This window comes from Taurulus bubalis, assembly GCF_910589615.1.
Source record: "Taurulus bubalis genome assembly, chromosome: 4".
NCBI lineage: Eukaryota > Metazoa > Chordata > Actinopteri > Perciformes > Cottidae > Taurulus > Taurulus bubalis.
In genome coordinates, this window is record NC_136592.1 from 21,665,049 (window position 1) to 21,690,764 (window position 25,716).

Genomic DNA, 25,716 nt, shown 5'->3' on the forward strand with positions numbered 1-25,716 from the left:
ACCAACCCAACAGAGACTCTTGTAACACTATCTGAATCTCCCAAGATATTTACCCTCAGAGGGAGAGAATATGGGTTGCTCACTGCGCAGGCATTTGAAAATGTGCATAAATATTCAGTGAAGAAAAGACCAGAAGGGGAGAGATTACTGTAAATATATCTGTTCCGTGTCCTAAGGACAGCATGGAATGAAATGTGCCAACGTACCAAACCACAGTCTGACTCTGCCTGTGTTGTCCAGACACCAGGAAGCCATCAAAGGGAGTTTTACTGAATGACTCAAGCACTTTACCGACCCCATGCCAGCAAGTAAGCTCTGTATTTCTCCTTTCATTTAACGGTTCAACTTAAACGATTCACTTCAATGTCAGGGATCAAAACAAGCTGACCACCCTTGAATATATACACAGAATATAATGAGACAATATACTTGAAGTTTATGATTATTGAAAGTGTTTTCTTTTTTTTTAAAGCTATGTTATCCATCACTATATCACACCAACATATCACAAACACTGCCGGTTCTTTATTTGGATTCCAACGCTGTTCAAGAAATTAACTAATAATGGTGCTCTCTAAGGTGAAGACTATTAAAATTGAAAAGAAGAAGCTTCACAGTCGGAATGTCTTGAATATCCTTTAGTGATTGGCCGCCAGCTTTTAAACCATAATCACCAGTGTATTTCATTTGGAAACTATGCTAAGGATTATTAAGCTTCTTACTGAGGTCAAAGGAAAGAGAAATGACTGTGAAGTATCACAGAACATTAAGATTTACTATTTCGCCACGGTCACTGTACCATTGCAGTATTCTTTCGAGAAATCTGACAGTTTGTCTTTTTACTGACACTACAGTTCTTGATTCCACTTTTCTCTTCGATGTCAAGGCCATTCTTAAAGACTATTAATATAATGAATCTGACTGACCTTCTGCTCTAATGTCTCATTGGCATATGGCTGGCACCATTGCCAAGCTCCTCAAACCATTGGGAACCATTCAACCCTCGGCTATGGGGACATTTCCAACTTGGAAGACACCGGTTCCATAAAGGACCGCATCATGTGATGCAAGTGAGCCTTTCAAATCCATATGGCAGCGGTGGGGAGAATTTAGCAAGCCCTCGGGTGACTGAATTCACTTCATGGAGGAAAATGTTCCCCCATAGTAGTCAAGTCAATTAGTCAAATTATACATATAAGGAAAGAAGAGCTCCATAAACTTCAAGCAAGCTTTATGGGTCAGGCGTTGTCTGAAAGTTGTACTTGACAACTTTCTTTTTAACTACTGACACTCAAATATACCATTCACACTGGGGACTCGGCCATCCAGAGGTGTCATACAGCAACCCAATAATAGACGAGAATGCCGTATTAGACTGTAAACTTTTATCCCACTGATACGTATACAACTGAGGAAGATGGAGCTCGGCCTATGTGTCTTCACAAGACCAGAAAAGGGTATGGGATCAGGATACAATGTGACAAAATACTACTTTCGCAGGAGCCAATTTAAAGTAACCTTTATCTTATGGCAGCTTGACATGTGCATTGATATGGAGATGAAATAATACTATGAACTGTCAAAATGCAATGCAATCACATCCCTGGCACACACAAAAAAGGCAAAAGAGCATTATGTACCATGTCAAATAACATCATTATCTCTCCACTATGTCAGAAATCATTTCCTACACAAGTCCGAACGGCAAATACAACATCCTCCACAGGAAGCTGCACCTGCCAGCAGACCACAGCTGCACTATCATGGGTGATAAGGGCAGCACGAGACCAAGCAAGGTCCTCATTGCAGGCTAGAGTACAGCATCTCCTATCCTCACGGCCAACCTTTTCTGTTTGTGATGGAATAAATAAGCATATAGTTCAGTGGAGCGGAAATACGTATCGTATATGTAATATACACTTCTCTATTCTGTTAATTATGTATTGACCTGTTAGGTTTGTCTTGAGGCCCCTTGTTGGGTCTTGAACGTCAGGTTAGGAACTACTGTCCTGCACCTTATTCTGATACAGTTTATTTGATCCAAAAACAGAAAGAGAGCAGAAACAATACTTATATATGTTTTTACTTATACAAATTCATACGTTTAGGTGTATGGACTAAGTTATTTCACTGGCTGAATGAGGGTTTATAAAAAATAAATAAAAAAACATGACAAAGTAACTGAAGTGAGTTTTTAGCACACAAATACATGAAAAGTAGCCACATGACATCAATGCTAAAAGCGTGAGAACACTTAAGATAAGATAAGATAATTATGCATTTGTCTCGCAGTGGGGAAATTTACTTAGCACCTCTAAATTATTTATCATGACTATCTTTAAAAAATAAAACATAATAACTTCAAGAAATAATTTTGGGAACAGGGCTGTATTTTAAGATTGACATGCTCAATCATATTTACAATGTGATAAAAAAAAATGGAGTGATAGATCTTGCTTCATTTGCCTAAATGAAGCAAGATCTATCACTCCATTTTTCAGGAGCCCTAAATGATGCTACTTCCTGTTGATCATGTGACTTCTGTGACGTCCTAACATTTTAGAGTGATAGGCCTGAGGACAATTAGTAAACCTGAGGACACGACTAAAATGTGATTTTGACTAACATATTATGCATTTCTGATGAGATCATATATGGTATATGGCAAATTGGAAATATAGTCACAAAAAATATTTTTGTAATCATTACATTTCAAGGTAAAATGTCATGTTTGGAGATTGGAGCTGAAATCCTATTTTGCAGTGTTAAAGGTTGTTTTTGAGGTTTTACATGATGCATCTTCAATCCGGACAAGGAGCAGGACACTCTGCTTCATAATATAGTGTTTTGTACTGATACATCTCATGCAAACAATGTGCTGAGAGGAAAAGGCCCAAATGTGAACGTATAACTGTTCCTCGTATGTCCCCATTTTGAGTCGTGGAAGCCGCGGTTGCACAGATTGATTGCAGTGCTGACTTTCTGTCGAACGGGGGCGCTGTCGGCTTTATTCACAGATGTTATTAGCGCCATCTGTGTAACTGTATACCTACAGTGTAGCTTAGCAAAAACTACCAACAAAATAGCGGACCTGACACATAGCCAATGAATGGAGCCAACTATGTGCACCAGTTTTTTTTTTCCTTCACTGATTTCACGGGGTTCTTCTTGCTCCCCGCCAGCTGTTGAGCGTCTTTAAGAAATAACCAAAGTTCAAAGTTATTCTTATTCACTCGCTTAGATATGACAACCTCCCTGTTAGCTTGGGCTCTGCTCTCAAACACATTGCATTTGCGGCTTACCATGTTAGGAGGGCGAAAGTTAGAAAGCACCAACCATCCAGCGGCGGGGATTCTGTTCTCTGTGCGGCACAGCCGATGTTATTTCCTAGAGTTGTTCATTCCTTCTCACAACGAAGCGCTACAGAAATGGTGCTGCCGACGTGCTCCTACTTTGTCTTGGCGGCGGATAAAAGCTCCTGGGTGTCTTTTCAGAGTGTGTGGGTGTGTTCCATTGCTTTGGGACGGTTCTCCTCAGAAACCCCTCCTTGCTGCTTTGTCCGGCGGTGATGTCATGCCGAGGGGAGAAAACTGACTCGTGAGTACCGACCCCCCAGTTAACCGTTTGTTAACACACCGACGTCTCCCTCGTTTTCCTACCACAATACAGCGGACTGTACTCTATTACAAATGCACGCTTGAGCTGGTCTGTGGACAGCTAAAACTAGTTTTTTTTTATATTGGAGAAGTTGTATTGACTTATTATATGGTCCTTAAACGTATCACTGTAACTGCAACCTTATGCAGTTTATGAAACGCACAGATTTACCTGCCTACGTTTAGTCAGATTAGCCTGAAATTAGACATGATGCCCATATAATTACAATCACGTTTGCTCAAGACATGCTGACTTAACAAAATATTGGATATGCAACAGGAAAAGTAATTGGGAACTTTGTGATATTTTACTCTTATTAAAACAAAATATAAAAAGCCGGGGCAGTGATTCAAATTGGCTTAACAGTTTTATTTTTCTTTCTAAAGCAGTGTGTGTGTGTGTGTGTGTGTGTGTGTGTGTGTGTGTGTGTGTGTGTGTGTGTGTGTGTGTGTGTGTGTGTGTGTGTGTGTGTGTGTGTGTGTGCGTGCGTGCGTGCGTGCGTGCGTGTGTGTGTGTGAGCGCAAGAGAGAGAGAGGGAAAAGGGTGAGAATTTAAGATTGCCAATGGTCTAAAAATACAATCAAGGACAGGGAGAAGTAAAAACTCCTCGGTTTGGATCTTGGGTGTGTGTGTGTGTGTGTGGGGGGAGGGGGGGGGGGGGGGTATGCCAGTGGAATAAACGTAACGTGCCCACGTGACTAAAACCCGGAAGTGACTCGAGTGTCAACAATAAAATGGTGAGTGAGTGCGCTGTTCTCTTCAAATACAGGAGTTGTTGTCGTGGGGTTGGTGTTTGACGTGCCTTTTGATTGTATGAAGCAATTGGGTTTAGCAGGCTTACTTTACGGATAGCTAATGTTTCATGTTTCATAGCGTTTTTTTTTATAGCAAAGCTAAGCAGCTAACCGGTTGGGAAGGTCTGCTAACGTCACTTTTCATGTTAAAATCCTCCCAAAAAAATATAAATGAGGTGATAATGCGTTTTGTCCCGAGTCCCTCCTCTAAAATAATCGTTGTGTTATTCGTCTAACGTTTATTTTCTTTAGTATGCGGTACTGAACAAAATTAGAAGTCTTATTTTTTATCTGATATATCTTACAATGAACGGTGAAATAATGGAATGCATTTTTACTTTTAGCTACCTCAGTCTTACATCAGTAATTACTGATTACATCTGTACGCCATGTTGAGGTTAGGCTCTGTTTGTGAAAAACAGATAGAGATGGCTTCTTCAGACTGGCACCTGTCCTTGAAGCTGGTGAATCAGCCCAAATCCACCTTCCACTTCCCGGACATGATGCCAGGAGATGTTCCACCTGGAGGATACAGGATCGCTACTGTAAAACAACTTGTTGCAGCACAGATCCCAGACTCCATCCCAGATCCCGAACTTATAGGTGTGTTACAGCTGTAGCGTTTGAACATAATAAATCAGCTGTTAATCAAATGTGTTTTATTGTTTGTGTGCTTTTGTTGTTTGCTGCATACACATTGGCATTTGTCCTTAACATGTTCTATCTCTGTTCATGTCTCCTATCAGAGCTGGTCCACTGCGGGCGGAAACTTAAGGACGACTTGACTCTGGATGCCTGTGGAATTCCATCAGGATCCACCTTACACATCCTCAAGAAGACTTGGCCAGAGCAAGAGGGCCATTCAGGTATTTATGTTTGTCATTTCAGTATTAAAATACATTGTGTTTAAGCTGTATTATTAATACAAACTAAAATGTCTGAATCTGTTTGTGTGTGTTTCTTTTCTAGAGCCTGTAAACAGAGCATCTGCAGCCAGGGAGTTCAGGGTGTTTCATGCTGCTATTCACTCTCTAAACTCTGCCTACAGAGACTCAGTGAGTAGAAAACACACACATGGGCACAGCATGCTGCCCCCTTCAAAATCTGGTCCAAAAAGGGTAAATTGTCCCATTTGATCTGTAGGTGCTTCATTTTAGAACAGGGCCCTATTCCTCGTACCTGGCTTACTGAGTTAGCGGGCTAATTGTCAGGATAAGATGACGTAGGTCTGGCGTTCTCCGTTTCTCGAAGCAAGCTTAGATTAATCACCATAGCAACACATCCAAAAATGTAAACCTGCTCCCGGGCAGGCTTACTGAACTTCACTGGATAAGCTGGACACTCCCACCGGACAAAAAAGGCAGCTCACTTCCTCATTGATGAAGGAGGGATATTAGTTATATTAGTTTTATAGGGAGAGAGTTCTTCCAGATCGCCAGGATCCATCCTTTACATTATCATGACTTCCTGTACGCGGCGCTATAGATTTTGCCGGCAAGAAATAATTTATTTACGAGAGCTTCTCGAGCCGCGGACATTGATCACCACAGGCGCAGCTGATCGCCCGTCTCAGACACAGACTATCAGCCGCTGCATGCCGCTGTTCTTAAGTTTATTTAGCTCTTAAGAAACTTATGGATGTGTTGAAAGCACTCATAATTATATGACAGTGCTATTAGTACACCATACATATCATTATTGTAGAACATGATTAAGGTGATCGTGATGAGAATACAGAGAATCACACATAATTTATTTTCACTGCTTCAATTGATTGAATTTCTGATTATGAATAATGCATACATACTGATCCGCCCATACACAAATTCAAACTCATATTCAAACTCATATACACATATATAGTACATGATTCATACGTGCATACAGTACATATATCCTCATAAGTATATACTTATTCGTAAATATAATCTGATTGATTTGGGTGATGAAGCACTTCAAATTAGCCGATGCATTTTCTCAACACTGACGCATTTAACTTGTCTGATATATTTGCGACGCTTATGTCTCTCAGCGGGGGCGATGTTAAAGTTGCGTTCACGGCAACAATGTTGCAAAAAAGTTGGAATATTCGCAACGCGTTTGCTGTGAATGACTACGGTATTGACTTCCTCATATGCCTTGATGATCATCTCCTGCTTCTCATTAGAGAAATAAAAAGAGGTTCCTCTGAGTTTATTTGCCATTGTACTGTTAGAACATCGTGGTGTCAGTGCTCCATTATTATCCCTTCTGAAGAGGAGCGGGCGCGCGCATTTATCCAGATTTATCCAGATCCGAGTGACACAGAATTGGTTCTAAAAACAAACGGTTGGTATATCTCTATCCAATGATCTGCAGATAATACCTGTACTATAGTGTGTATCAGTATCGCCTCAAGCGAGTTCCTCATTCCACCTTAAGTCACATCTGCAATGCACACAAATCATGAATAATGTTAAATAAGTATAACTAACATATTGTTAATTTAGTGTTGTTCGAGTATCTGAACAATTACTGGCACTACTATTCCTGCAACTATTCTACAGAACCTAGATTTCTGTTACTTTTCCCTTTTTTATTTCTGCTGCTACATTTACAAATGGGCCGAACTGTCTGTCCCCACACGTGTAGGTGTATAAAATGCTGACAAATAAAGAGTCCTTGGATCAGATCATCGTGGCGACACCAGGGCTCCGGTCAGACCCAGTTGCTCTCGGTAAGACCTGCAAAGGTTTTCTTCATATCCTTCTGCCATCTCTTTGTACCGCGCAAACGGTAACATTTCCCCTAACGTCCTTTTATGTGTTCAGGCGTGCTCCAAGATAAAGATCTCTTCGTGCAGTTCACAGACCCCAACATGCTGGATATGTGAGTAGGGCTTGTCTTTGTTATTTGCTCTGATGTGGCGCATAGTAAGGGAGTACAGCTCTGGCACGCACATGGAAGTTCATTTGAATTCACATCCAAGCTCTTCTGTCTGTTTTGCAGATTGATCAGTTCACACCCGGCCCTTGTCAATGCCATCATCCTGGTCCTGCACTCCGTGGCAGGCAGCATACCCCCTCAGTCCAGTGCCAGCTCTTCTCGCAATGTCTCTGCCAGTTCCTACAGTGATATGCCAGGTGAGGAATACGATCGTGCAGTAAAAACAGGCAAAAATCTATGACTAGCAAAAGAGGATCGGGCAACTACTCACACTCTGGTGTCGTCCCTTTTTAATCAAGGGTTTTCACTTTCAATGTTCTTTTTATCTGGCAGGGGGCTTCATGTTCGAGGGCATGTCTGACGATGAGGACGATTTCCAGTCCGTGAGTTACTCTGCTCGATACTCAACATCAGATATCATGTGCGTGAGAACTGACGATGCTATGGGGCTATTTCTGTGTGTAACAGGGGAGCCCAGCAGGCCCCTCCAACAGAGCAGGAGGCTCAGCGGGAATGCGACCAGTGTCTCTGAGCCACAGTGGAGCGACAGGCCCTCGGCCAATAACGCAGAGCGAGCTGGCGACGGCTTTGGCCCTCGCCAGCACTCCTGACAGCAGCGCAGTCACCCCGACAACTTCAAGCCAGGTGATGTGTATTTACATTTAGAAAAAGACCCGCGTGTATTTTTCAGTATAGCTACTGAACCAATGTTGACCTTGCTTTTGGTAAAAACTATTGCACTTTAAAGATGTTTCTATGTATTGAAAACCGGTTCTGACAAATATTTGCAGATGAATATATTTATTTTTTGTTTTTCTTCTCTGTATTTGATACAGGTGGACCCCTCCAGTGGCGTAGCCCCGATGCCAGCAGGGACCCCAGTTAGTAACGATCTCTTCAGCCAGGCTCTCCAGCAAGCCCTGCAAGCCTCCAACATGTCTGCTCTACAAGTGAGGCCGTCAACTCAGACTAAACCCCACAAAAAAAAAATCAAATCATTTAAATCGTAATTGGCCCTTTTGTCCTCAGTGGTGGAAGATTTGTATTTTTTGTAGTATCAGTGTAGGCAGCGGTAATTAATTAATGCAGAGCTAAAACGAGGCAGATCTTTGGATAAAATACTTATTCAGCGAATGTGTTTTTGTTTTGCTAGGGCCGCTGGCAGTCCCAAATGCAGCAGCTCAGGGACATGGGGATCCAGGATGAGGATCTGATGCTGAGGGCGCTGCAGGCCACAGATGGTGACATCCAGTCAGCCTTGGAGCTCATATTTGCTGGAGGCCCAGGACTCTGAGCCCATGCCCCACAGCCTTTATAAAGAGGGCAGGAAAAAAGTTCATCATCCGGCTGCCCAGACATGAGCTGTATTGCTATAGACATACAGTATTTTGTATTATGACCCTGTTTCCCTAATTTACATACAGTATCATATCTGAGTTCCACAAAGTTCAAGGCAGCTTTCTCTTGTTGATGAGACTGGACGTATAATAAATGTATTCATGCTTTCCTCTTCAACTCCTGTCTTCCTGTTTAATAGGTGGCATTGATTGCAAATTGCATTGGCCCAGTCAGTCTGACTGTTGAAATCCAGTTGTGCAACTATAAGGTCACCTGCGCCTGCTCAGATTACATTTTTTTCTCATTTGTTTACTAACATATCGTAAAAAATAAATACCGGGTTGCAGTATTAAAATGTGTACCTCTAAAAGAAGAAAAACATACATAGGTTTATGCCAAACCTACGTAATTCATCCATTTGTACACTAGATGGCAATGCAGTAGTTTACTTCTATCCAGACATGACTTCATAAGTCATCCTGGTAGACATTGTGCTGGTTTATTTTTGCTCTTTCCTAAATTTCAAATCACGCTTGTGATGTGCCCTCTGTTGAACAGTTTGTGATAAATGGTTGCTTTATTTGTAGTTGTGGGCTTTTGTTGTGCAAAGAGGGCATCACGCTGAGACAACCAGTAACATACCAAAGGAAGTTGTGCAGATAAGGTGATGGCTTAATTAACATCCACTGAGATGTTTCTGTGCTTGTCAGAGCATTCTTAACATTAGCAGAGCCCCCTCCCCCCAGCAGAAGGCTACATTTGCTTGGTCTCGTTGTCTCCCATCAGGGTCTTTTAGGGGAGGACATATTGCATGCCCCCCTCTGCTATCTGCTGTTCTCCATCTACATTAATTGCCTGGTTTAGTTTTATTACTGCATCTGTGAATGTGACAGCTCAATCAGCGAATTGCCCTTTCATGAGCACAGCACCCAAACAGCGCTTTGTATCCGTCTGTCCCCATTACCGTTTTATATGCATGCACACCTGCGGGCAATTTCCTCCTCCAACTGCCTCCCGGGGTATTTAAAAAATACAGCATTTCCACTGTGCTGATAGAAACGGTGTCATAGTTTCAACAAAACAATGGTGAACAAAAATGTCCTTGCCTTTCTAGAAAATGAAAAAGGAGCCTGCTCGCCTTAAAATAAGGGAATGTCAAACCAAGCAGGAGTGATGTTGAATAGTCTTCCCATTGATTTCCATGAAGACTTCTTCTGTACTTCTGTTGCCTGTGAAGCTGTGAAGTCAGCTGTTGTATGTGTTGCATTTACAGTCGTGGTTTGTGTCTGTTTACCGTGTTTATGCATCGACTGACATCATAAGCCTCACAACTGCAGCTTTCAAGATATTCTAAACGATGAACTCTGAAAATTCACGTGAAGTTGTCATGGAAACACTCTGAAATGGCGTCACACATATTCGTATAAAAAAGCTGGTATTGCACACCATATTTAGGTCTGTTTTGTCGTCAACTGAGAGAGTAGTATTGACTATAGGTAATCTCCCAGGGCCTTGCCTGATATTACATCCTCCATATCCACCCTTTGGTTATGAGAACTGAAATGTCATCACACTAAATATGAACTGAAGTATTGTTTGCACCTCGACTCTTTTGTAACATCTTCATCAATGTAGACCTGGCTATTCAAAAAACATCTATGGTATATTTATTCCACTAAATTATAAGAGTAACAAACAAATTTGAAGATCTTAGAAATAATGTAAAACAATTTCTCTCTCTATTCCAAAGGTATATTTCCACCGACTAATTATTTTTAAGATAAATGCAGTCCCTTTTCACAAGACCTTTCGGTGCATGGTCAAAATTGTGAAGAGTCACATAGATAGATGGATGTATACTTTATTAAGGGGACATTTCTGTGGCAGCAGCAAGCAAATTTAAATAGAAGACACAAAAATATCAGGTATGAAAAATATTCAATATACAACAATTATTCCTCAAAGTTTGTGAGACTTTTGTGTTTTTTCCATGTGTAAATGGTATCACAATGGCACTGTGGTGGATGCATATCCGTAGAAAACCCACTTCTGAGCAGGAACAGGAAATGCCTTCAACAACCGGTAGAAAGTTGCCTTCTTAATGAATCAAGCCTGGAGCTTTGAAGCTGGCCCAATTACTCTCACAGTGACATGGAATTCATTCAGGGAATGCACAAGGTTTGGCACCACGTCATTATAGGCAGTATGTTAAGCCAATAGAAATCATCAACGGCAGACCTTTTGAAATGGTGTCAAAGCTCCTCTAATCAAGCCCTCACAGACGAGCAGAACAATACCAACACTTCTCTCCAGAAGAAATCCTCCGATGTGCCAGAGCAGGTGGGAAGGATGGAGTTGGTATAATGCCCTCCATCCGCTTTTGTCTTTTTGAAAGAAAGGCAACTCATGCGTTATTAACATAAGGTCTGTTACCTGAGATTGCTTTCTGCCTGGCGTGACTGAACGGAATATGAAATGAGCTTCTGATGGACACAAGGCCGTTTTATCCCCTTGGCGGCCATTCACTGCTTTCAAGCCATGCTTTTATTCTTCTCCTTCTCTTTGTCCACAAAGGTGTCTTTGATGCATTTCATCCCAGGTGCTTTAACCCTTGATGGAGCTTCTCTGGAGGAGAACAGAGCGGCAGGAGAGGGAGAGGCAAAGATCATGAACAAACCACCGGGGGAAATCGGAAATAACAACTTCACTCCTTGTTTTGTCTGAAGATGGGTGATATGAGGACAATCAACTACTGAATCTAAAATGCCATTTTGAATGTATCAATAATTTAGTGCATGTGCATGTTGGTAGACAGTGCTGATATAACAAGTTACTAATTCTCTTTTTGCATACTTTTTAATGTGGAAATTTACTTGGCCATTTCCAAAGAAAAGTGGCCAAAAACAAGCAAAATGGTGCAATAGCATCAATCGCTTCTATAACAATGTTCATTACTGCATGCAGACAAATGCAGTTTCACTGTCAGAGCCACAGAGACAACGTCCACACTGGAGGGTGTGACAGCTTGTAAGTAGCATAAGGATGTCTGGCTGACTACAATCAGAAAAGAATGCAGTGCAAAAAGTATGGCTTGTGCATGGGATATTCAATAGAGGCAAATAAAATAAAACAATTAAGACAATCAACTAGATTGCTGTTGTATAAACATCTATACAACATGGATTTTGGTATGTGTTCAGCTATAATAGAGACATTGTTATTTAATTAAAAATATCTGCTACAGAACCTAGATGGTCTTTTTCATCTGAACATGCGCAAAAAATGGAAAATGTGTCTACATGTAAGTCAAAGAACAAAGAACATTACATTTTCAACATTAAATTCATGTGAAATAAATATAACTTTGGTTTAAATTAGACTCATTTTTTTCCTATAATTAATACCAAAGCACAGGGTCCTTCTGGGAAACGTCTTAGAAAACTAGTAGGACGTAATGTGTTACTATTGGAAATCAACACTACTTTTCCGCCTCCTATTGGTTTAAATATCCTCTGAATCGGTTTCTTGAGGCAAAGACTTTCTACAAATGCCAAGAATCATATATGATTTCAACTTCATTCAATGTACAATGCAGACAAAATATAGCCTGCATTCATAAAAATGCTGCCATAAACTTATTTATTGAAAAAATAGCCAGAAGTGTGATTGCACTGGAGGGAATGTGGACGAGCCTCGGACAGATACACATCAATCCAACGCTTCTGGGACGAACAACCGAATGAAAAAACAATATTACAGGTCTGTGCTCCAAAGTGGATCAATAGAGAACAACAAGTGCAAGAGCACCGGCTTTATAATAGCTCCTGCTTTCTGTCCTTGACTCAAACAATGGTCGCTCTCCACTACTCGACAAAAGGCTTCACCATGGTAACGGGCGATGGTGAAGAAGATCCAGGAAGGGGCTTTTCCCTTGCGAAATAATTATGTGCTTGGAAAAAAAAGATCACTGAAACATTATATCACACATTAACTCATAAACCCAATTTTATTTATTTTGAACCTTGATGCCTCTATGTCCCCCTACAATACATTCAGTATATACATTTGGCCATGAGGGACTGTACAGAGATATGTTATAGTAGTGCATACACACGCGGCACGAAAATGTACACCAAGGAAACTCATACATGCCACTTTACCACGGTAAAGTGATTCACAAGACACACACGGGGCAAGTCAATGGCTGATGTTGGTTGCTTCCACCAGTGCACACGCACACACTCACACACAAACACTGCTTCATGCATGCACAATTGTGTGAACACGCGCACACACAAGCTTTAAGACACTTCTGAGGGAGGCGAAGGGCTCTTTCAGGCTCTCATGATTGAAATATACTAATGTAAAGAGTGTGTCTGCTGATTGCAGCAATTCCCTCCCACTGTCAGGACGCCCTCCCCTCTGTCTCCCCCTTATTTTAATTTTCCCTTTCTCCAAAGCTAAGGCCTCTCTCTAGGCAGTGCGGCCGTCATACGCAGGCTCATTCCTATAAGTGAGTAATACTCATCAGCAGCAGTAACTAAATAAAGAGCCTCTACTGTCAACATTTCATCTCTTAAACAGGGAACATTCAGAACATAAAGGATACATCACACTTATAGTTTATTTAATTTGCACTTCTTCTTAGGATATCTTCTCTCAAGGAAATACATAGGTCCACTTCAATAACATACTGTTCCTTAATAAAGCTGCAGAGGTTGCATTACCACATGAACAGACACCCTTATTTGACATACTTATCTAATGCACCAACGAAATAAACGTCTGTATACATCCAACTTTCTGCTAATTATTCTCATTACCTAATCAGGTCATTCTGCCGATAACATCCCTTCCTGGTGGACATTTTGTACCATCACATTTGTCATAAGCATTTGGTGGAGGCACACACTCCAATCATTTTCCCTTCAATGACTGCAGTTCATAATTGCATAGCACACAGCGGAGATATAGTCAAAGCCAAAATGTATTTGTTTTGTACATACAGTGGTCATGCTCGCTTAATCAGTTTCTAATTCTTAGCATCAGTCACTTTCCACTTGGACCGAAGCCCCCCCCCCCCCAAAAAATATCTATTTTTACAAGGATTTGCTCATTAAACCACATCATTTGCAACTCATAAGACTGACAATGGTTTTCTCTGAAGAGACAGTTTGTTACAAGCATGTAGGCACTATCATTACTCAGCTTCTTCTGGCTGTAATTGGTCAGCAGTATCATATGCTGTGGGCTGAACTGTTATTGGTTGTGTTACAATAAACTGCGGGGAGCTGGCAACAAGACAGCCATGTCAGTCCTAGGAGTTGCTGAAATAAAATCGGGTTAATGAGAAAATACAAGAAGAAAGTAATATTAATAAATCATGGCGCTGAGTTTTAGTTTCTTGAGGTCAGGGGAGAAAAAAAGAAAAAAAAGGTGCCACACATGTATGCACATCTGGTAGTAAAGGGTAGATGATGGAAAGACGTCGATGCAAAGTGGAAGCATGACAGGGAGGTGTATTTCCGGTTTAAACAGGCTGCTCTGTGATTGGTCCGGGAGACAATATGCAATTGTCTCTCATGTGAGGCCTGACCATCCCGATAGTCAGGGGACGCCGTGACTCGTGTCCCCGAGTCGGGCCACCTGGGCAAACGTGCATTTCGCACCACTTGAAACGACATAAACGCAAAGCACCACAGTAAAAGAGGCTGGAGTAGTCCCAAAAACACGATCACATCGGCACAGAACAATGAGGGAGAGGGGGCCGGCGGTCCATCACTAATGAGTAACACATCAGTGATAATTACCACCAAATAAATTACAGTCACAGAACAATTGTTAAAAGCAGAACTGGAAATCAGTTGATCTAGCGGACTGATTTTGACCCATGCATTATAAGGCATTAACCAAACATTTGTTACCAACATCACACAGTATCATATTAGTGACTATACATACAATTGCTGATCTGGAAAATCGACTTGTTTTTTTTTCATTAAAAAAAACAACTTGGCTAATCTGTACTCAAAAGCATATTCCTAAAACCGATGATGCAATTTTAAGTGAATCGGGAATGTTGAAGGGAGAGCAGATAGATGTCTGCAATCCCATTGTACCTATTGATCTGCAGATGGGCGAATGAAATTGATTTTCTGAGGTAGACAATGCAGGCATATTTCATTCTCCCGATGCAAAGCCATTTTAAGGGGGGGGGGGGGGCAATTTGGTCCATTTGGACAGGCTCTGGTCTCCAGCCTCAGCCAATTGTACCATGTCAGATGGGTTGACCCATCCATCATGATCTCCTGCCTGTCTCACCACTATGGTACTTACACTGTCATTGGTGTGATACACCCACTCAGTGATGGATAGCAGACAGCATGCACTATGACAAGATAGAGAGATCAGTCTGCAGTGCTCACATACCTGCTATTTCCACGCAGCTGGGGACTCACCATTCACAGAAGGCCAGTTTATTCAATATCCGGACCACTGTATGGGGCCCATGTGGACAATATCCCTCAACATGCCTCATAAATGTGGCTTCCCTTACACGCCGCTTACAATCTTCAAGTCCCCTTACAAACAATTACAGTATCCACAGAGCCTCACCAAATGGGCAAAGTCAAACAAACTTGTTCATACAATTCTCATGATGTGTATTCTTAAGAAAAAGGTAATTTTCTTGATAAAAGGTACACGCCAGTGACAAATGTTACAATGTTGTACCTTTCTATTTATTTGAGTGTTAAGTGCTAAGGGAAATCAGCTCAAGAATCAATGAAATGATGTTTATCAGATAATCAGTCTGTGATGCCATGGTGTGGGTGTCTGTCATAAATAAAATAGATTAAAATAATAAAGACTTCTGCTACTTTGAGTCTGTATGTGAAAGATAGTACGCAGTAGGCCGTCAAAAAAGGTTGGGAATCCGTCAGCCTGTGAGGTGAGTCAGGATCAGCAGTTTTGGGATGCCACTGTTTATCTTTCCCATGAGCCTCCTGGGTTCTGTCCAGAGGGACCGGAAGCGTGGAGCCACAGGGTGGCCCAGCAGGTACCGCAGGGAACGACGCCTGCAGGTGACCCAGAGCACTATAGTGTCCTGATGGCCACGGGGTAGAGCAGGGACATGTGTTCGGCACCCTTGATGGGCAATTTCCGGCTGGAGTAGAAATGGATGATCTCGGGCACGCTGTCAAAAGGGCAGCCGTTCTGGCCCAGGATGTACTTGTTCTCTTTTGTCCGCGACAGCTTCATGTGCATGAAGCCCTGGCTGCTCCTGGGAGACAGAAGAACACAAAAGAGAGGGAGAGAAAATACGTTAATAGTTTGATAAAAACAAGACCAAGAGTCTGCATTGTACATTATGTTTTCTGAAGTGGCAGTTTCCACTGAAATAAGTCATTTGTGTACAAGGCTAAGAGACTATGGCAACACTAACAGGTCTGAGCTAAATGCTGATGTCAGCATCATGGATGTATGTTGTACTCGTGGTACTATAACCAAAAAGTATTTCCCCCATAAATCATATCAAAAGGGACTTCTTTAAAACTTAAAACTAAGACATATTTAACAGCAAAGAGGATCAATTATTTCTCTTTATATTTGTAGCAAAGGTACAACTATGAGCTGCTGATGCACAACATGACAGGTGAAGGCATCAATAAAGTCATGAGGATTCATCCTGCAGGAACCATGAATATCTGTACCAGATTAGACCAAAGTAGTGGACCAACCCACCCTCACTGTCGCGCCTAGAGCCATGACGACTAAAAGCAAGGCTAAAAAACTATTTAAAGAGAAAAGTATGTCAGGAGCCTGCTATGTGGGGAACTCGACAGATCGCCCCTCCTTGGCAGCTACTTTCTCATTTACTCCCACAGTAGTTGCTCCCTACAGTACGTGACGATGTTCTGAAAGCTGGATTACCTCTGATAACTTTGGAGCTGTCTGGGGAGGAAACTAAAAGGCAGGTTACTTGAGGTGCTGAGTTTCCCATGCAGAGCATAAGGATGAGGCCAATGAACCCCCAGGATAGATCACTCAAGCTTCAGCAATAAATACACAGCAAATTAAAAGCTCCCTGTGCGTTTCTAGGGGCCTTCGATCAATACATTTTACGGTTTACCAGTAATCTTCTGCTTTAAAATAGAAAATTACTTTTTCCAAGTTAAGCTATGCAACAGTAAGCTTTAGCAAGGAACTGATACAAAACTAATGGTGCCTACATCCTGCTGTAAATATAGCATTTTGATCATCTGTCTTTAAACAATACATTAGCATAATAGCTTTTTCAATCAGCAGCTCATGCTTCCAGCAAGTTATGATTGCTTTAGGCTCAAATACTATGCACTCACTTGCAAGTGGGCATTATGGCCCATTATCAACATAATGTGCACCAGTTCTTTCCAGCTCACTAAACTCCCACCTATTCTACTTCATATCTGTTCCTTCCCTAATCTGAAATGGAACCCCTGTTGCTGAAATGCAAAACAATGAAAAGTAGGAGGATAATAACAGACTCTTGTGAGGACCGTGCACACACAGGATAAGTGTGTCCAAGGTGTTAAGTCAAGATAGTATTTATTCTATCAACACAACAAGGAACTTCTGAAAAACAGGCATAAGCACGCACCTCTGTTTTGATAAGACACAGTGAAAACAGGGTGGTCAAGAGTAGTCAAGTTTACAACCTTTATCAAATGCCATGCTTCTCCTTTCCACACACACACACACACACACACACATATATATATATATATATATATATATATATATATATATATATATATATATATATATATATGTTCTTCTGTTCTGATTACTCTGATTACTCTGATTATTGTTCATGGATAGTCAGGCAGACAAACAATGCAACTGATGTAATTCTTGAGGTCATTGAACACTGTAAATATACCCATTATCTGTGATAAACAGGAGCAAGAATTAGGCTTTCGGCACCTTCTACGTAGGGCGAGTCTATTCTCTACTTATCTCGTAATTGCATGTGTAAAGCCTGCGGATGCAGAGAGAGAAAGAGATAACACTGAAGTGGAAAACAGCTAAGAGTGTGCAGGGTTCAATACAGGGACATCCATCAAGAAGAAGAATACATGTAAACCAATAAATGGAGATTTCGTCCTGTGAGGTTATGCTTTATGTCAACAGATGAGACCAATCCTTTTTCTAGCATTAATGTGATTACGATTATTATTATTAAAATAAAGATCTCGGAGGTTTTGGAATCCTACATATATGGCAGATGATGGAGAATATTTCACAGAATGGCTCATATCAATTCTTTATCGGTGAGCTGAGGTAGAACGCTGCAGGCTTGCTGGGCTATAAAACTGAAGTAAACACAACTATCAGATGTCTCCGTAAACCTCCGTTGCTTCCGGCCTCAATATTTATTCATGTCATTAACAAGTTCATCATGATTTGAGGAGAGCCGCCACAGGTCTCTACAGTTCAGATGACTGTTCATGTGGAGCGCTGGGAGACCGGCGTTAGGTTACATAGAGCCACACTTAAAAGGGAAAACACATCAATAGCATCATTTTTAGATTCCCAACTGATTCTACAGTCAGTGCTCAGGGCTGCTCATCACATTACAGTCCTAAAGAGGACAACAGTGCAATATGGCGGGGCTATTCTTTGTGGTGTTATCATATCCCTGTGTTTGCGGGCTTTTGTTGTGTAATCAGGATTAATCTCAGTGGGGAGGTCTGCCGTCTATATTTTTTGAGGTTTATGACTTTGATTTGAACCCTGTAGTCTTCAGAACAGGAACAGCCTGGCAGGAATCACAGCTTATCTCCACCTTCAACATATTGGATTGCTCCATGGAGGATGCTCTCAGTGTTATGAATCTGTGGCAACAGAAAAGGCAAAGTCATCTGCCAAAAGATAATGTTCATTGGCAGACGCAATGACCTTTTTAAGCATTACTGGGCATTAGATTTCCTGTCCGCCTATTATTTCATATGAGCCCAAATTGAATGAGTCTATCTGGGAGGAGCCTAACCATTCTGTAATACACAATTGATGAAAAAGGAAAAGGTTAGTGGTGTATAGCAGGCGAATGAGTTTAAGAAACTAAATCACAATCCGGTTGATGAAAAGCTTCAATTAGTTATATAAACTGTAAAAAGTCTGATTCAACATTTATTTTGTCCTCTAGTAATTTGTCTTGTCTGTGCACACAGAGGAAATTTCATATTTTCTGTGAAAACAAGATGCAAAGACCTCTTGGTTGTTTTTTCAATTGACAATTTAGTTCCCCTCTGTTTGTGCTGTGGCACCAAACTGATTCAGCTGGATTTTCTTCTTTCACTATCTTTGTATTCTCAGCCAGTAGAAACATGCTGTGCAGAGCTCTCTCGCGAGGTGAGAAACAGAATGACACTGTGCTCTGACAGACTTGTGAAGGGTTTAATGTGTTTCAAACACCTAAAATGGTTTCTCTCCACAGAGAGAGTGAGAGAGAGAGAGAGAGAGAGAGAGAGAGGGAAAAAAAAGCAAAGAAAAGCAGCGGTAAGGGGAGAGGGGCAGGTGAACAGAAAAAAGGGGCCAGAAAGATGCTTTCCGTCAGGCCAGGGGACTCTTGAGGCTGGAGGTCTCAGCCACGTCTGTCTTTATCAATAATGCAATACACATATGTGCCACCTCATGGCCTTATACATTTTTCAGCAACCTCAGACATGGAGGATCCTCACCTTGGGGTTTGACTCATTTTCTGTGGCAGCGGGGGAGACGGGCTTGTGTGAGCAGGCTGAACTCAGAGTCACCTCTGCCTGCAGTATGGGTGCACCTGTCATTCCTACCAATCAGCCTGCTGTTTTCTAAGCTTGATCCAATTGATGCCAAAGGCAGACAATATGACATTGGGTGACAGCCTGAAGCTGACTTACACAAATATACACATGAAAGTCTCCACACACAGAAGCGCAAAGCGTCAAGAAACATTCTATATTAATGTTTTTGACAACTTTCTCCTACAAATTTCAGCACATAGCTGAATTGAATGAAACTTGTTTCAGTCGAAGGTTTTCGGTTCAGTCTGTTTGGCAGAAGAAATAATGGCCTGGTTTTCATGAAACTCGGAGGAAGAATGGGCCGAGGAAACACCCAAAAGCTCTTGGAGCAGATCCGCATCACAAGGCAGATACACACATTATTTTTCACTGCTGGAAATAGCCTGTGAGTGGCCTTCTTGTTAAAGCTAAAATACTTGCTCTTATTATTGCCCGGTTGACTTTAATATGGGAACAAAATATTCAGCCGTATAGGTTTCAGCACTTTCCCAATGCTTTCTTCCTCCCTCAAAACTTACACTCAATACTTTCGAGGACTCTACCAATCAGACATATAATTTGGTGATATGAAGCCTCCAGCATTAGGTAATCTTGTGCACCATATTAGAGCGATGGGGGGGGGGGGGGGGGATTCATTCTCTCTAGTTTATCAAAAAAAATATATCACTCTCGGTTTATGCTCCAAAAGTGAACTGGTGCAATGAGAAGTGCATTAGCAAATTCCCTCCCTGCATTATCACTCTCTATGTCAATGCCCTCCTATCAAAAACGTTTTGTTCTATCTACAGTACATGGTAGGTTTAGGTCGAGTCCACTTATATGTCTGTTCATCCTTGGTCTGCTCCCCTCTTAGCTTTGTGGGTATATCTAGTAATCTACAACTAGTAAGAATTGTTTGTGCTCAAATGATACCCTCTTGCTGTCTGGCCCGAAGGGTCGCACTGAAACAGGGTTCTACTTTCTCTGCCCGTGGCCTGAAACCGCATGCAGACAGATTTGCAACTAGATAGGCAGATCCCAATTAGAATATTCAAACATTTAGTGGAGGGTTTGGAGGCTAATTCAATTGGAGATTGTAATTGCTTTCTTAACGAGGTCCGTTTACTCCTGTCTGTCTTCCTCGGCGTAGGAAACTGGACACTGTGTTTTAACATCTGCTTGTATGTTGTTTGAAATACTGCACTGTACGCTTGTTTAATGTCTTTTAAATGTTTGCATGTATCTTGTCTGAAACACTGCATTGTTGCAAGTCGGTAGGTCAGCATGTATTAAGTTTTGCTTTTTATTTTAAACGAGTAAGGCAGAAAAACAAACAAGCATAAACAGATGATCGGTCTCTGAGACAGGAAGCTAGACATTCAGCTACAGTAGCATGAAGAGAATGGAGAAAAACATTGAAAGCATTACGTTTCCCTGCCAAGAAATATAAGGCTCCAGCGAGATGAGTCGTGCCGTAATAACGAAGGCTAATCAACGTCTCTGAGCATATTATAGTTTTATCTCATCTGAAGGTCGTCATAGAGCTATGGAGATTCCTCTAAATGTCAGACAGTTGAGCCTGCCTGGAAATGTGAGACGGACTTTATACAAAGTAAAATAAAGTGAAAAAACTATCTGTCAGATACTAAGATTTTAAAGCGGATGACTGAAGCAAATGTACCAAAGTTGACTTAGGCAAATTTTCATATGTCTACAAATTAGTGGTTATGATTCTGACACCTCCTACTTGTATCATGCGATGAAAGTTATTCAACCCGCTAAAGGCACACATTCATGTGAAAAGAATGAGATGTGGCTCCGACGTGGGCTTTCAAACCATAGCAACCTCGCCCAAATGTCAGACTTGACTGAACCAATCATAGCGGCTCCTTCAAACCCTCTGCTGGATGTGGCAGGGATCAGGGGTCGCTGATGAAGGGCAACATTAACTGTGTTGTGGGCATGACATCAGCAAATCAAGGTGCCGACAGGGAGAGGTCAGAGGGGTTCCCGGGGGGAGGTGGAGGACAAAGGATGGGGAGGATGTAGGTGGGAGATAGAGGTCTGAAAGGTGAAAATAATTACCATATTGAAAAGGCCGAATCAGCGGACTATTTGAGCACAGGTATACAAGGACCTTTGTGACAGACATTGGATTCATCCACAATGGGCACCAGTAAGTATGGGTAGATATGTCTGATAGAAACTTCACCTTTATTACAATCTAATCTTATCTCAGTACGGTTTGGGAAGTGTTAAAAAAAAGGAAAGCAAAATGTTGTCCTTACTTAAGGGAGAGGGAGTAGTCGTTCTTGCTGGTCTCGCTGTTTCTCACCAGGTAGCTGGCCTCCTTACACAGCCTGAGCAGAGACTCTGCATCTGTTCGGCTGATCGCTCCGTGGTACCAGCTACAGTGAACAGAAAGGAAATAGGGATGATGGAGAAGAGGAACAAAGCGATGGCAGAAAATGGGACAAATTAAATGAAACAACAAGGGTCAAATCTGCTCAGGAACGGCCAAAGGGGTGTATTTGAAACAAAATGCAGTCATAACAAAGCGACACCGTGATCTGACTCACAACTGGCTCTCCAGGGGCACGGTGGGGTCAATACGCTCCCCGAGAGAGGAGCCGCAGTGGTCCAGTGAAGACATTTTGGTGTTGACCAGACAGCTGCTGGAGTGTCGCTGCAGCGGGCGTGTTTTCCCCTCCTTGGTCGGCGACATTCGAGACTTCTCCACAGCGTCAAACTGGACTGTAATAAAGAAAAATGCAACAGCTGAAGCATTTTATTCTGGAAGAATATACATGTACAGTATATGTATACCTCAGCTTAGCTTTCAGGTTAAGGTCACTTGGTGTGCTTAAAAACAGGGAGTAGAAAGTTGAGAATAGTTATGATGTAAATTGCTGTTAAATATATCTACTAAACTAGAACATAGCAATGGGGGTGTGTGTGAACAGGAATCCAGGTTGTGCTTTTACACACAAACACACACACATACACACACACACACACACACACACACACACACTTTGTGTCACTCCTCCAACTGAAGGACGTGTACACATGGGGGTGGAGGCATAAATCAATCCTGCCATCCTGTGCACACATCCCACAAAATACACACAGAGGCAAACTTCCCCCAAACCAATCAAACAGCCACGCACATCTGTAAATACACTCGCATATATTACAGTATGTGTGTACGCGTACACTCTTGAACTACACACAAACAAATGTGCACAGCCATGCAAACAAGCCCACCTGGAAAAGTCATGCAAAAGTCCCACGCACAGGTACTGCAGGTTAAACATTAAACTGGCTTCTCAAAACTCTCACGGTCAACTGTCAACTGGCACGATAAGCTGCCGTGGCAACTTCTCAGGGAAGTGTTTGATGGCATGTGGGGGCTGGAGGTGAACCGTACTCATGACGTGACTGCTGAAGGTCACTGAGCAACTTCACAGCCAATCAGGACGCGGAAAAACCTTTACCGTTATTTACAAAAGCTAACATGAGAAGAAAAAAGACGATAATGTCCACAAGGCCGAATGAAAGTGAGTTCTCCCTTCTGTTAGGCGGGTTACGGAGGTTGGAGTCACAGTGTGGTCATCTGTGTGTATCTACATGTGTGTTTTCGCCATTTTCCCTCTGTCATCCATCACTATGATTGATGTCATAGGCCCATGGCTTTTAGAGCCACTGACACGCTTCTCAAGCAATGACAGCGGCAACTATATGACGAGCTTCAGCTGGAGATTGTTGGCGGCTGAAATGTTTAAGATCAACACATAGCTGGGCGTTTGATGGAAGGAGTTAATGTAGTATGAAACTCCCAGCCATTGCCTCCGTCCTGCGTCTAGTCTAGAGTTTAATTACCTGGACTGAACACGGCAGGTACTGTACAGACAGCCGGGCACTGTGATCTCCACAACATGTCGATGGAGATGGGTCCGTCTAGACTCTGTATTCCTGTCAGAGGATTCCATTACACTTAACAGTTCATGAGTTTGCCAAGTGTTCCTGAACCAGACTGAGCGGGAGGGCTGACAGTACAACATGAAACAACATGTCAACAAATTTGATTGAGCTCATGGGCACCCCTAAGTAAGGCTGAACAGGAAAACCGAGCACCGTATGTAGGTACTGTAAATGTAATAATATATTCTTTATTTTATTGTTGTTGACTTGCCGTCTCCAGAGCCAACACACTGTAATGTTTTTCTTTATCATTCACAGTGTGTTGGAGTAACAATAACTCTCGAGTAGCACCATTCATTGAGAGAGATGAATATAATTAAAAGAGAGTTACGTGGTGTTTTTGACTGGATCAATACAATCACCAACTTTCTATTGAGACAGTAAACCTGTACTCATGCTGCATCCATAGGTTTTGCTAATATTGGTGTTACTCAAGTCTTTAACTACTTCACACCTGAACTGCATGACAGAAATATTGTACTTTTTATTCCACAAAACGTAACAGCTATGGTTACCAGTTACCTTTCAGATTCAGATTTCACATGAAAACATATGAGCAGTTTCCAAAATGCAATAAATTGTTATAGATGAAACCAGCAGTTACCAACTTAGCTTGTGAGTTTATGTAGATTAGATGTCCTGGTTGGGGGCCCTTGTTGAACGTTCCTACTCCATTAGTCCTCTCACTACCCCTCAGATTTATCTTATGACACAAATACTTTTACTTTTGAGACTTTAAGTATATTTTCCTGATACTATTGTCCTTTTACTTAATTTGTTGATTCAAGAAGAGATGCAATAAATTGAGCACCTTCAACTTGTTGCTGTAGTAGTATTTCTTCCACCAATGCCTGTGACGGAATATGAGCCAACAGCAGGTAAGAATTGAGAGAGTGCTGCAGTCTCAGCTCTGACCACCAGGTGCTCCCCTTCATCTCCTGCTCAACTTCAGGTTAAACTCGCTGGCCTTCAACTCACTGATGCATTTCCCTTTACATAAACTCATGGAAATGATTATTGCAAATGACTCCGCCTACCGTTGCTATCTTGGCCTCTGCACTTCTGTTCATTATGGGGCTATGGCCGAGTCTTAATGACAGCCAAATTGTACTGTTGACGGCTGGGTAAACTGTGGCTCTAACCTCAGACCCGTGGAAGACTGAGCTGTAGCTTCTCTTCCTCGGGGCCGGACGGTCAGACTACAGGCAGTCAAATGATGTTTCTGTGTTGCTCACAAGTCAACATGGAAGACATCATTAGTTCTCTACTTTTTCCACACAGTCCATTTGAACCACATGCCGACTACTGGGAATACAGTGCAGGTAGGATGAACATACAGTATACGTGTAAGGGTGAGAAATAGCGTTTCCATGGAAACTGACCGAGGGGACAAGGGAGATGCATGTTTGCTCCACTCATCCCCCGTCAACGCTGACAGATCACAACATGAAGACGCAGCCAATTGCGCTCTCACTCCCTCTTTCACTTTCAATTTCTCTCTTCCTGTGCAAATGTCCGGCCCGTCCTCTTTTTCTCCGTCCCTCACCTTTTCTTTTGATCTTTCCATCTCACACACTCCAGTCCTGTCTCTCTTGGTCTCTGTGTTTTTGTTTGTCATGGAGAGAAAAAGATAATGGGAAATTGGCTGTGGAGGAATGTCTGCCCGTCTCATAGAGAAAAAGCAGTCACAGCTTTGATCTGTTATCTCTGCTGTTTCTGATGACCCTAATGCAGCACTATCAGTCTCTAGATATGTCTGATCCTGCAACAAAATTGTAAAAAAAAAAAAAGGCCATGAGTAATGTGTATTGCATTATTGATAAAGACAGATGTGGCTGAGACCTCCATATGCACTTGGATAGGTTATGTTCAGGAATCTTATCATTTGAAGCAGGAAAAGGTGGTGAAATAATGATGAATGTTGCCATCTTAGTTTTCCTACACAGTCCATCTTTCAGTGTATCTACAGCCCACTCAGCCATCCGCTTGACCTCAGCGCTTCCCATTTTAAATCCTCCCTGCAGCCCCACTAATTCCTACTCCTTCCCAGATTCAACACAATCAGTGCCTTATATGACCTTGATTAAACATGTTTTCCTCCATCCCCTATAGAGAGCTGAGTGGCTATTGTCAGAGGAGCTCACCCCATCAACCTTCCCTGTCAGAGCAGAGTTTTTTCCACAGGCAGAGTGCAGCGTTACAAGAAGAGTATTACCCTG

The 25,716-nt window shown here is 42.0% G+C and overlaps 3 protein-coding genes across 7 annotated transcripts in view; 1 reads left to right on the forward strand and 2 right to left on the reverse strand.

Annotated features, from left to right (window-relative positions):
• cd276 (CD276 molecule) overlaps nucleotides 1-3,443 on the reverse strand; it is a 62,513-nt gene extending 59,070 nt beyond the window's left edge. The window contains exon 1 of the mRNA XM_079216591.1: nucleotides 3,303-3,443. The gene's annotated coding sequence lies outside the window, so the exon portion shown is untranslated. The remainder of the gene's footprint in view (nucleotides 1-3,302) is intronic.
• A 1,436-nt stretch (nucleotides 3,444-4,879) lies between these two features.
• LOC306735800 (ubiquitin-like protein 7) lies at nucleotides 4,880-8,885 on the forward strand (the record flags this gene model as incomplete). Its single annotated transcript, XM_079217358.1, has 10 exons — nucleotides 4,880-5,054; nucleotides 5,198-5,317; nucleotides 5,421-5,506; nucleotides 7,083-7,167; nucleotides 7,262-7,319; nucleotides 7,440-7,573; nucleotides 7,710-7,759; nucleotides 7,845-8,021; nucleotides 8,213-8,326; nucleotides 8,530-8,885. 10 exons carry the CDS (start codon nucleotides 4,880-4,882, stop codon nucleotides 8,668-8,670), a joined length of 1,140 nt encoding a protein of 379 aa, XP_079073484.1. The 3' UTR covers nucleotides 8,671-8,885.
• Nucleotides 8,886-15,708: 6,823 nt separating this feature from the next.
• The window catches only part of shf (Src homology 2 domain containing F), a gene marked incomplete at its 5' end in the record, with an annotated part of 87,433 nt that continues 77,425 nt past the window's right edge, over nucleotides 15,709-25,716 (reverse strand). For all 5 annotated transcript variants that reach the window (XM_079216480.1, XM_079216482.1, XM_079216479.1 and 2 more), the window contains 3 exons: nucleotides 15,709-15,996; nucleotides 21,802-21,921; nucleotides 22,093-22,267. In XM_079216480.1, coding sequence (XP_079072606.1) covers nucleotides 15,810-15,996; nucleotides 21,802-21,921; nucleotides 22,093-22,267 — 482 coding nt within the window. In that variant the 3' untranslated portion in view covers nucleotides 15,709-15,809. The remainder of the gene's footprint in view (nucleotides 15,997-21,801; nucleotides 21,922-22,092; nucleotides 22,268-25,716) is intronic.